The sequence below is a fragment of the Pongo pygmaeus genome, chromosome 10, assembly GCF_028885625.2.
Source record: "Pongo pygmaeus isolate AG05252 chromosome 10, NHGRI_mPonPyg2-v2.0_pri, whole genome shotgun sequence".
NCBI lineage: Eukaryota > Metazoa > Chordata > Mammalia > Primates > Hominidae > Pongo > Pongo pygmaeus.
Window position 1 is genome coordinate 115,920,093 of NC_072383.2, and position 12,948 is coordinate 115,933,040.

General features: G+C 50.2%; 1 protein-coding gene across 2 annotated transcripts in view; it reads right to left on the bottom strand.

Moving 5' to 3' along the window:
- Window positions 1-289: 289 nt before the first annotated feature.
- Window positions 290-12,948, bottom strand: part of NOS1 (nitric oxide synthase 1) — a 211,001-nt gene continuing 198,342 nt past the window's right edge. The window contains exons 27-29 of one of the 2 annotated variants that reach the window (XM_063646760.1): window positions 12,317-12,511; window positions 10,265-10,383; window positions 290-7,454 (exon numbers count right to left, since the gene is read on the bottom strand). In XM_063646760.1, coding sequence (XP_063502830.1) covers window positions 7,439-7,454; window positions 10,265-10,383; window positions 12,317-12,511 — 330 coding nt within the window. In that variant the 3' untranslated portion in view covers window positions 290-7,438. The remainder of the gene's footprint in view (window positions 7,455-10,264; window positions 10,384-12,316; window positions 12,512-12,948) is intronic. The other variant, XM_054444762.2, reaches the window with a different exon arrangement.

Here is a 12,948-nt window from a genome sequence, read left to right on the forward strand (position 1 = left end):
CACTCTCTCCCCTCCCTTCTCTTCCTCTCTCCTCCCCTCCCCTCCCCTCTCCTCCCTTACCCTCCCCTCTCACTCTCTCCCCTCCCTTCTCTTCCTCTCTCCTCCCCTTCACTCCCTTCTCTTCTCTTCTCCCCTTCCCTTCTCTCCCCTCTCCTCCCCAAGAGCACTCCCTTGTCAGCCTCCTGCCAACTCCATCTCAGAGCAGGCTTCTGGGGCACCCAACCCAGGACAGCAGGCCAAAGTGTGAGAAACTCCAAGCAAATCCAACAGAAGACAGCAGCCAGCCAAGTTGAATCCACTTTTTAATATTGTAACCATAATGCAAACAAGCATAATAGGCTTTTGTTGAATCCCATAAAATTGGAAGATGAGAACTATACAGAAGAAGAGCATGCGACAAACACAGCCTGGACAGCCTCGCAAAGAGCGTGGGGTGGGTGTCAGTCCTTCAAGGAAGGTGCTGGAGCACAGGGACACTTGGCAGAGATTAGCAGCATTGAGAGCTCAGAGGTAGGGGGGACGGCCGAGTTTCTGACAGCGTGTGTGTGTGTGTGTGTGTGTGTGTGTGTGTGTGTGTGCGTGTGTGTGGTGAGATGCGACCAGGTCTGCCCACCTCCCCAGCTTCCCAAGCCCGGAACGGACACTGCGACGTGGGGTGCTCGGCACCGCTCTTTGGGCCTTCTGGAAAACCACTGCTGAGCCAGGAGTGTGAGTCTTAACGATCACAACGAGAACACAACAATGAAAACAGTGGCGGCAGAGCACAGGACATGGGAGGGGACTGAGACCCAGCTCAAGAGCACTGGATCTCAGTGGGTCTTAATCAGAACCAACACCAAGGACATAGTGTCTTATCGAAATGGACTGCCATCCTCTGTTCTGGCATGGGAGGGCTTTTTTTTTTCCCCCCCACAGGGTCTCATTCTGTTAACAAGCTGGAGTGCAGTGGTGCCATCTCGGCTCACTGCAGCCTCTGCCTCCTGGGTTCAAGTAATTCTCCTGCCTCAGCCTCCTGAGTAGATGGGATTACAGGTGCCCGCCACCACACCGGGCTGATTTTTCTATTTTTAGTAGAGATGGGGTTTTGCCATGTTAGCCAGGTTGGTCTCTAACTCCCGGCCTCAAGTAATCTGCCAGCCTCGGCCTCCCAAAGTGCTGTGATTACAGGCATGAGCCACCACGCCCGGCCTGGGAGGGGTTTTTGAAAGCATCCTGCCCTCCCCATGCCTCCTCCCCCAGATACCCTCAAATCCCGCTTTGGCAGCAGATAATGGAAACAACCATTGGGCTAGGCAAAGTTTCTGCCGCGTGCTCCAGGAAATCTATAATGAGAAGTCCTGGGGTAGCCAGCAGAGATTCTCTTGACCCTGAAGTCCAAGAGAGGGCTGTTGCCCCCTGGGGACGTTGGGCAATGTCTGATGACATACTTGATTGTTACCATTGGCAGGACACTGCTACAGGTACCTCGTGGATGGAGGCCAGGAATGTTGCTCTGCTTCCTACAGTACCCAAGACGGCCCCCACAAGAAAGAATTACCCAGCCCCAAATGCCAATAGTGCTGAGGTTGACAGACCCTGCGCCACAGTCTCCTGGAACTTACAGTCAAATCTGGGCACTTCGATGTCCTGGAGTCATTTTCTAAAAGACTGCAGGAAGCAGTGCATGGAGGCAGATTTGTTCTTTCCTGCCAGGGCCATCTCGTTAATAAGGGACTGTGTTTTGGACCAGACAGGCATAGCCCGCTCGACCAGAACTGTTTGGATACTCCAGAACAAAACAAACTCATATAAACATACTAAGGCATATTGGCACCTGACCACCTCCCTCGCATGTGGCTTTGATAAGTATTAATAGGAAACAGACTCTCGACAGACACTGCTTTCCATGGGTGAAAGTGTACCTGGGTCGTTACATTTGGGGAAAGGCAGCTTTTCTTTTGGGGTCCCTTTGCCACAAGGCAGGGACTGGCAGTGGGCCAAGGATAGGGAGTGTGAAATAAAGGGCAGAGGCCAGGCCAGGTTGGCCTCCAAAGGTCAAATCCCTGTTCATGGGGAACATCTGTGTTGACTCCTTGGGAGGCAGGCCCCTTCCCTCAGACCCTCAGACCTGTGTTTCCTCAATTCAGCGCCTGGTCTTTCATTTTAATTTTTTTAAGAAACAGGGTCTTGCTCTGTCACCCAGGCTGGAGTGCAGTGGTGCGATCCTAGCTCACTGTCACCTCGAACTCCTGGGATCAAGTGATCCTCCTGCCTCAGCCTCCCAAGTAGCTGGGACCACAGGAGCATGCCACCATGCCCAGCTAATTTTTTTTTTTTTGGTAGAGACGAGATTTCGCTATGTTGCCCAAGCTGGTCTCAAACTCCTGGCCTCAAGTGAGCCTCCCACCTCAGTCTCTCAAAGTGCTATTACAGGCATGAACCACCATGTCTGGCCTACTTTTTGAGACAAAGAGGACATTCGGATGCAGGAGACTTTGAAGGTTGGGGACAGCCAGAGAGTATGAATGGGTTATAAAGGAAGACTAGTTAGTGTTTCTCTCTCCTTGTTGCTTCCTGGCAGTCTCAGACTACCTTCCTGATACAGACAGAAGGCTTTGAAGACATGGTGGCCACAGCGGCATGCTGGGTATCTGGGGCAGCGGGTAGGGAAATATACAAGGAAACATGGCTGGCTTAAAACACAGGCTAGAAGTCCATGGATTTCCTAATGGCATGAATGAAAAGGCTGCATTAGGCGCTGGTGCTATAGGAGTGAAGGGGCTCAGGCATCTGGATTGCCCATCCTATTAGGACCATTTGCCCTACGAGCTAGGTCAGGACACCTCTCACTTGTTTTGAGCTTAGGGCAAGACCTGACCTCTTTCAAAGTCCAGAGCAGGCAGCTGCTGAAAGTGTGTTTGGCCAGAAGATTCCGTGTTCTTAGCCAATGTCTACTGGCTGGGGGTCAGTTTTCCCTCCGGGCATTTGAGCGTGGCTGGACTTGGGAAGGATTCACCCTGTCGACTCCAGAGAAGCTGACTATCACATCAGCTCTGAAAACTCATCTTTTCCCTGAGCCTGCTCTTTGGAGACCTCTCTCTCAGCTAGGGGCAAGATGTTTTATTTTATTTTATTTTATTTTTTTTGAGACAGAGTCTTGCTCTGTCACCCAGGCTGGAGTGCAGTGGTACAATCTTGGCTCACTGCAGCCTCCACCTCCTGGGCTCAAGCGATCCTCCTTCCTCAGCCTCCCAGGCAGCTGAGACTACAGGCGCATGCCACCATGCCCGGCTAATTTTTGTATTTTCTTAGTAGAGTCAGGGTTTCTACTAACTGGCTGACTGGTCTCCAACTCCTGACCTCAACTGATACACCTACCTCGGCCTCCCAAAGTGCTGGGATTACAGACATGAGCTACCGCGCCTAGCCTGCAAGATGTTTTAATTTCTCCTTTGTTCTCACCCTCTACAATGGATGGGGCGCCAGGTACACTGATTCAGTTCCTGGAGTCTCTTTATCACTACATCTGCCTCTTCCCTCACTCAAGCCTTGGTTGCAGCAATAACCCCCAACAGCTCAATGGGCCATGCTCTGTACTGTGGCCAGAACTTTCTTTTCCAAGCATAACTCCAATCGCCTTAATGTCCCCTTTTGAAAAATACTCTTAGGCACTCCCTGTTGCCTTCTGAATAAAGCCTAAATTTCTTGTAATGCCACTCACCTCTCCCCATGGTCTGGTCCCAGTCCACCTTTTCTTGCCCTCCTCAGCTTTCCAAAGCCAGCCTCAATTTATCTTACATGCTCCCTGTCCATGCCTTTCCTCTCACTCTTCCCAATTTCTGGCCAACTCTTACTTTCCAGAAGCTACCAGTGAAATCCCATCCATTTCTCAAACCCCAGAAATTTATGTCAGTTCCAAGACCGGTGTCTCTCTCCATCAGATTATAACCTTTGGCCAGGCGTGGTGGCTCATGCCTGTAATCCCAGCACTTTGGGAGGCTGAGGTGCGTGGATCATTTGAGGTCAGGAATTCAAGACCAGCCTGGCCAACATGGTGAAACCCTGACTCTACTAAAAATACAAAAATTAGCTGGGCGTGGTGGCAGGCACCTGTAGTCCCAGCTACTCAGGAGGCCAAGGCAGAAGAATCACTTGAACTGGGGGAGGCAGAGGATGCAGTGAGCTGACATCCCACCACTGTACTCCAGCCTGGGTGACAGAGCAAGACTCTGTCAAAAAAAAAAAAAAAAAAAAAAGATTCTAACCTTCTGCACGAGAGGAACTGTGTTTTTCTTATCTCTGCACACTGCCCGGTGCCTTCCACACACTGGAGAAGCAAGACATGTTATAAGTGAAAAATTAAAATGCAGTAAGTTTTGAATCAGGTACTGTAACTGGGCATTTCGTGGGCATTGTCTCATTCAATCCACCTTGTTATACAAGTGGGTATGCAGACTCTAAAAGGTCAAGTGAGCCGCCCACAGCCATCTGCACCAACAGGGGCAGAATTAGGATTTGCACTCAGGTCGGCTCCCAAAATTCCATTTTGATGGGTCTGAAGTGTCCCCCCCGCAAAAGAAAGACACCTGGCTGTCTCACGCCAGGGAAACCAAAAGAAGCCCTCTCTCCTCCCAAGGAGTTTAACATCATCTCTCTGCTCTTTCACGACACAAGCTGTGGGAACTGGATGCATAGTGATGGCAGGTGAGCATGATGTTCCAGCGTTCCTATTTCAGGAGACGTCTCATTCCTCCTGGCCAAACTCACTTTTGTGAAATGGGGCTGGAGCTGCTACTGGTCAATTCAGGGGGAAGAGGGAAATAAACAGGCCATACCCCGAATAACCCCCAAATACCCTGTCAACCCTATTTTGCTTACCCATTGCTTAATTCTATTTTGCACTTACGGTTGGCTACGAGGCCTGGATGAAAAGCCACCACGAGAGGGCAGTATTTCCCCACCCTTGATCGGAGCCTAACTCTAAATCTGGACTCCACTCTGGTCCTTGATAGGTTACTCGAGACAGGCTTTTGGTATCAGGAATTCTGGCAAATAAAAGAAACACATCAGATCGCTCTCCTGCCTTCTAGCCTGGAGTTGTGAAGCAGCTTGTGTTGGGCATTGAAAGGTGTTTACTTAAAAAAAAAATCTTTCTGGAGAAGAAGGATGAATCCTGGTTTTATAATCATTTCTTTGGACTCCTTGACAAAACGAGACAATGTTTCCGTCTGTCTGCTACTAGAAGGGCAGGCACATGCAGAAAGGAGGTGCCTGGCACATTGTAAGCTCTTCTAAGCATTTATTCCCTGATGGAAAAGCATTCCTGCATAAAGCTTGACTTGGAGTGCATAAAGCACTGATCAATTTGTCTTTAATGGGGATTGGACACAGCAGTTTCCTTCCCTGGGGAACTGGGGAGGCGTCTCCAAAGGTATAAAGGATTGGAAAGAAAGCCTTTGGGAGGAAAGCTACTAGGAGCTGGAAATGGGTTTGCAGGAAAGGAGTTTAGAATGGGCTTCCCTTCAGGATAGAAAGGGTGAGTGTGGGATGCTAAGTGTTTGTTCTTTATATCTGTGGAAGAGTGAGCAGGGGAAATTGGGATTAAAGGAAGGTAGGGGAGATTATAGCTGGCATGAAGTCAAGCTCCATGTGGCAGGAACGGGACACTGGTGGGGGCTGCCAGGGATGGTAGAGCAAGGTGAGTCACAGATTGCCTTTTCACTTTAACAGTCTCCTGGCCTGGGCCCTTTGGGGTCTTGGTGCCCCCACTGTAAAGCCCTTTCAAAGAGGCCCAGTGCACTTCCTCTTTAGCAGACACCCAAACTGAACAACAAGATATGCCCACGCACAGTATATAAAAGAAATGTGGTTTTTCTGTATAGCAAGACACAACAAACAGGGTAGAACCAGCAGAACATTCCCTTTTCATCCTTGGGGACCCTGCAGTCTGGGAGGCCTCTAGGATTTCTTGCCTCTTTCTGGGAACTGCCTGACACTAATTTGTAGTATTTAAAAAAGTATACAAAGGGATCCCTTCTCACCATTTACTCTGAGCGAGTAAATTCAACAGGTTGCCTCTTAGGGAGGAATTGCACCAGCTCCAATTCCTACCGAAGACTTGGCTGCCCATTTTTGATCTGAGTTGAGGGTAATTTATTTGTCAAAATTACTTTAACAGGTTTAAAACTTTGGAGATCAACTGCAGAGGGCAACAAGCCTGAGGGACAAGTTCTTCCCACCCCAAGTTGTGGTTCCTATCGAAGAAGCCACGTAGGACTTCATTATGGCAACTCTCTCCAACCTCATCCACTTTAACCAGCTTCCGTTATTTCATGCCCAAGGGTGAAGCAGCAAGCCCCCTTTGGGGGAATAAAAAAATAACAATCATATTGTTACTTGATATTGTTTCCAGGCACCAAAGCTTTAACATTTAATCCATTCATATTCTTTGTATGACATTATGACTAGGAAAAACTGAGGACAAGTGACCCATCCAAAGTCACCCAGTGGCAAAGTGGGAAGATCCTTATTGCCACCAGGCTTCTTTGAACAACATAACTTCCAGGCCCCTTGGATGCTATTGCTGGAGGAGCGGGGAGTCAATGGATGTGGCCAAGTCAGGTGATTCTGGCTGGGATGGGTGGGTTTGGGGAGGGGATTTGCCCAATCCATTGGATGGGTTCATGTCACATGAGGGCTCTGCTCACTGGTATCAGAATCTAAATGCATCAAATTCTGGGAATGCCCCTTTCATTGGGAGACAGCCCCCTTTAATCAATTTCCCACTCCTCTCCCCATGCCCTGAACCCTTTCTAACTAGAACAATTATAGGGCTTCCAAATGTTTCAGGGACACGGGCGTGGACCCTTAATTATGGACACGCGAGGGATTAATATGGGCCAGGGACATGTTTCTTGGCATCGAGGGTCTTCAATGAAAGCAGTGGCGATCTAAGATCGACACACTTGTGCAGGGAAGAGGACGGACAGAGACCTGGCCCATCACACACACACACACACACACACACAACCAAAATGTCATCATAAAAAAGGAGAAAGGGGGACTTCAGCGGCTGAGGGACTGGCTCAGAGAGCTTGTGCCTAGTTCCTGCAGCCTTTCCAGGGGAACCTCAGAGAAAAAAACCCCCACAGCGACGGCCATGTTCCAGTGGTTTCATGCACCCGTGAGTTGCCCTTGTTGGCAAGAGAGGGAGTGGGAACAGAGTTTTGTAAGAGCCACTGCAGATTAGAAAAGCATTGCATCGCAGCAGAAAAACTCAAGGAGTAAACCCAGGAGGGCCGAGGAAACCACTGAGGGGCGAGAACCCCGAGGAGGGAAACCAGGGCACGGCGACAAGGACAGGAGGCAGAGCGAGGGCCACACGGGGTCCCAGAGGAAAGGTTCAGCAGTGTCTGTCCGCGCTTACAAAACTTGCAGCTGGCTGGGCAAGAGGGTCCAGTTAGGAGCTGAAAACCCTGTGGAAGGAGAAGTCGGGGGGCAGTTAGTGCCGCAAGGGCGAGGCTGCTCTTTCCTCTGAGTGCCCCAGAGAAAATCACCCATGCTCTGGGCTCAGGGGCTTCGTCTCTTTCTTTCTATCGTTTTTTTTTTTTTTTTTTTTTTTTTTTTGAGACGAAGTTTCACTCTGTCACCCAGGCTGGAGTGCAGTGGCGCGATCCCAGCTCACTGCAACCTCCACCTCTCACTGAAATCCCAGCAGGGTTCAAGCAATTCTCCTGCTTTAGCCTCCCAAGTAGCTGGGATTACAGGTGCCTGCCACCACACCTGGCTAATTTTTGTATTTTTAGTAGAGATGGAGTTTCACCATGTTGGCCAGGCTGGTCTCAAACTCCTGACCTCAGGTGATCTGCCCGCCTCAGCCTCCCAAAGTGCTGGGATTACAGGAGTGAGCCACCGCACCTGGCCCGTCTCTTTCATTTATTCTCTAGCCCTAGTGTCTTGGACAGGACCTGGCACCTAGCAGGGGCTTGTTTTGAAAGAATGAATGAATGAATGGATGAATGAATGAATGAATGAATGCTCACAAGTACAACTGGCTGGGAAGAGAAACATTTAAAAGGACTTTTTTTTGTCTTTTTAAAAGGACTTTTTTTGGTCTTTTTTTTTGAGACTGAGTCTCACTGTGTCGCCCAGGCTGAAGTGCAGTGACGGGATCTCGGCTGGCTGCAATCTCTGCCTCCTAGGATCAAGTGATTTTTGTGTCTCAGCCTCCTGAGTAGCTGGGATTACAGGCACATGCTACCACACCTGGCTAATTTTTGTGTTTTTAGTAGAGACAGGGTTTTGACATGTTGCTTAGGCTGGTCTTGAACTCCTAGGCTCAAGTGATCCACCCATCTTGGCCTTCCAAAGTGCTGGGATTACAGGTGTGAGCCACTGGGCCTGGCAAAAGGGCTTTTTTTTTTTTTTGAGACAGAGTCTTGTTCTGTCACCCAGGCTGGAGTGCAGTGGCGGGATCTCGGCTCACTGCAAGCTCCGCCTCCTGGGTTCATGCCATTCTCCTGCCTCAGCCTCCTGAGTAGCTGGGACTACAGGCACCCGCCACCACACCTGGCTAATTTTTTGTATTTTTAGTAGCAATGGGGTTTCACCATGTTAGCCAGGATGGTCTCGATCTCCTGACCTCATGATCCACCTGCGGTGGCCTCCCAAAGTGCTGGGATTACAGGTGTGAGCCACCGCGCCTGGCCTTTTTTTTTCTCTTGAGACAGGTTCTTGCTTTGTTGCCTAGGCTGGGGTGCAGTGGTGCCATCATGGCTCACTGCAGTCTTGACCTCCCTGGGATCAGGCCATCCTCTTGCTTCAGCCTCCCAAGTAGCTGGGATCACAGGCGCATGTCATCCTGCCCTGCTAATTTTTAAATTATCTGTAGAGACAGGGTCTCCTTGTGTTGCCCAGGCTGATCTTGAACTCCTGGGCTCAAGCAATTCACCCACCTCAGCTTCCCAAAGTGCTGGGATTATAGGCGTGAGCCACCACACCTGGCCTTAAAGGCTTTTGACAGCCCAGGGACTTGTGACCTTAAAGGCAATCATATGAGTCTACTGGCCACGACAGTATGTTTTCGAGACTGCTGTGTCATCGTAAGGGGAAAACAAAGGAGATGCCAAATTCAAGAAACGAGTGTATGCCTTGTGTTGGTGAAAAAAAGAGACAGCTGAGTCCCCACCCAATTTAAAGTAAAGGGCGTCCAGGGGTGGTTGCCAGGGGTTCCGTGGCAGGGACTGGGGCGGGGAGCACTGGGAAGTGAAATTACCATCAAGGTTGCTGTGCTATGGAATTCAAGTAAGGTTTAAATCACGAGACCTGGTCACAGTCTCCTGGTGCCTCAGCCTGTTTCCAGCAATTTCTAGAGGTTCAGTGAAATTGTCAAAATCATATGAATTGTAATTTGTGTTGATGAGAAAGCCCCCAGCCATTTAGGGGATGAGAGAGCTGGTGGAAAGGACACAAAAACTGAGCGCCAGACCTCCACCTAGCTCCAGGGGCGATCCCATTCTTCTCCCCACTTTCCTAAATGAGCAGTGTTCAAACACTTTTGTAGAAGAAACCCTTGCCCTAAATCTGATGCTAAACCCCAGTAGGTAAAAGCAAACAAGAAAGATACTTCTGGTAGAAATGTCACAGATCCGGCCGGGCGCGGTGGCTCACACTTATAATTCCAGCACTTTGGGAGGCTGAGGTGGGCAGATCACTTGAGGTCAGGAGTTTGAGACCAGTCTGGCCAACATGGAAAAACCCCGTATCTACTAAAAATACAAAACTTAGCCGGGCGTGGTGGTGCACGCCTGTAGTCCTAGCTACTTGGGAGGCTGAGGCACGAGAATTGCTTGAGCCTAGGAGGTGGAGGATGCAGTGAGCTGAGACTGTGTCACTGCACCCCAACCTGGAGTACAGAGCAAGACTCCGTAAAAAAAAAAAAAAAAAAAAAAAAAAGCAACTTCCCAGAGGTAGGAGCCATCATTCCACTAGGGGGTGCCCCAAACAGAAGCCAGCACCCAAAGCAGGGGTTTCCTCCCACACTAGATGGGGCCTCAGGGTTCCCCTGGAGGATTCGTTAAAATGCAAACTGCTGCATCCTAACTCCTGAGTTTCAGATCCAGCAGGTCTGGGGTGGTCTGGGAATTTGCATTTTGAACACGTTCCCAGATGGTGCTGATGCTGCTGTTTTGGGGACCCTACCGTGGGAAAGCCAGACATTCCTGCCCAGTAGGACCTAGAAGAGAGGGCTCTTCCTGCCCCTCACCCAGGGATGGAGCCAGCTTACTCATCGGTGTCTTTTTTGCTCTCTTCAATGAAGGCAATGGACTCAGATCTAAGGCGGTTGGTCACTTCATACGTTCGCAGGGTGACTCCGAATATATCCTCATGGTATCGGTTGTCATCCTACAAGACAGAAACAGCCAGAAAATAGCTCTGAAATGCCAGATACAGGCTTGGAGCAGGGGCAGACTCGCCTGACATCTGGAATAGAATATCCCTAAGGAAGATGGTTCCCAAAGAAATGAGGCTGAAGCCAGTGTCCCCGAAGTACCTTTGATCTTGAAGACTCTGTTCAGCAAAACCGTTCTCTGGGACGTGGGGCAACTGTTCTCTGGGACGTAGCCCAGTTGGCAAAGAACATTTAGGTTGCCATCTGGAAACACCGCTGCTGCTTGGTGGATTCTCAGGTGAAAAGGAGCAATGAGGTCAAATGGAAACCTCACCATTCCCCCTTTCCTTCCTCCCTCCCTCCAACGTGCTCCTGCAAGTTCAGGTCTGGGCAAAACTGGGTTTAGTGTGAAATAGCCCATGAGACCAGAAGAAAGGGGAGGAAGGAACAAGCAGCCGCATAGCACTCAGGGAACTCCCCACAGCTACCCGCAGTGGAGACTCCGTGGGCATGCATGAGTTTATCTGAAGATGAGCATCTTTGCTCAACATTGCCCAGAAAGAAGCAAGCAAAGAGAAGAACCTCCCTGGAGTCTCAAGAAACAGCCCAAGTGACGACTGACTTGTAACATCTGAGAATTTACCAAGCTATGGGAGCTCCTGTGGCGGGCAGTCAATATTCTCAAAGGGCAAGAGGATCAAACAAGGGGAAAATGCATCTCAATGCTGAGGAAGGGCAGTGGTTGGGAGTGTGCGTCTGGCAAACCAGGCATAATCGTGCACTAGGTTCCAGCCTCCCTTGGTCCTGAAGGTTTTGAAGAAAGTCACCCATCTGTAGAATGGGTTCATTTTCAGTTGGGGTGAGTTTTTTGTTTTTGTTTTTGTTTTTTTTTGAGACAAAGTCTCGCTCTGTCACCCGGGCTGGAGTGCAGTGGCGTGATCTCGGCTCACTGCAACCTCCACCTCCTGGGTTCAAGTGATTCTCCTGCCTCAGCCTCCTAAGCAGCTGGGACTACAGGCATGCGCCACTATGCCCAGCTAATTTTTGTATTTTTAGTAGAGACGGGGTTTCACCATGTTTGTTGGCCAGGATGGTCTCCATCTCTTGACCTCATGATCCACCTGCCTTGGCTTCCCAAAGCGCTGAGATTACAGGTGTGAGCCACCGCACCTGGCCTTTTTTTTTTTTTTTTTTTTTTTTTGAGATGGAGTTTCACTCGTCACCCAGGCTGGAGTGCAATGGCACGATCTTGGCTCACTGCAACCTCCACCTCCCAGGTTCAAGCGATTCTCCTTCCTCAGCCTCCTGAGTAGCTGGGGCTACAGGTGCCTGCCACCATGCCCAGCTAATTTTTGTATTTTTAGAAGAGACAGGGTTTCACTTTGTTAGTCAGGCTGGTCTCGAACTCCTGACCTCAGGTGATCCTTCCGCCTTGGCTTCTCAAAGTGCTGGGATTATAGGCGTGAGCCACTGAGCCCGGCCGGGGTGAGTTTTTAATTCTCTTCTGCAAAATCCTGGGGAATCTTTAAAAGTGTGTCTCGAGGGTCACACTAAAGAGACTGAGTATATAGACGGCTCCACAGTTCTCGGATCTCTTTGTGCAGTGCCCAACCTGCACAACTACACGGGGCAGTGCTGCAGCTTCTGGGGCAGGAGAAGTTAGGTTAGAATGGGTTCTGTCTAGCTACCAGAGGTCCACTCACTCGTTATTTTCACACACAGCCTCCAGTCATATTTACTACACCTGCCTGCATGCCCAGCCATCCTTCTACTTTCTCTGTCATTGTTTGGGACCATCTATATCCTCTACCCTCAGTGCTAAGTGCAACGAATGGGAGCAGGGATATCATCGTGGCTTCCCCAATCATCGAGACAGGTTGGATGAAAAAGGGGGGATAGGAGAGGGGATGTAGGAAAAGGGACCTGGGAAGCCAGCCTGTCACGCACCCTCATCCGGCTGATGAACACGCCGGCATCCTCTGCCGAGAGCTTCCCCTGCTGGGTCATGATGCGCTGGATGGCTTTGAGGACATCAGCAGCCATGGTGACGTCCCCACAGACGTAAATGTGGCCCCCTTGCTCCTTCAGGGCTTGGTACACAGACTCCGCCAGCTGCTCCTGCAGGATGTCCTGCACGTACTTCTGCAAAGAGCAGAGAGCAGTGAGAAGGGGCTGGGCTGTGCAACGTGCCTGCCATAGCCCATGTCCTCCCAGGAAGCAGAGCCTGACTCAGGGGCTTGTGGGCAGGTAGGATTTTTTGTGAGCTGATCCCAGGGAACAAGAGTGAGGGACTGGGAAGAGTGAGATAAGGAAGGTGGGAAAGTCAATTGGAGGGTGTGGGAATGCATTGCTACCCTCTTTGGACAACTGGAGCTCAGCTCTGCTAAGGACCCTCCAGGGAGCTGGATAGGCTGCTTCCCAGAATGATCCCCTGGAGAGGGGAAAGACAGGGAGCATTCACTACCCACTTCTTTCTGCTGGTGGCCAATGGTCACCGGGTGTTAACACCTGCACATTTCCAGGTGTGCAGCTGGTTATTGCAGGCATCCTATGTTATAGTGCCAGGGAAGCCCTGGGCC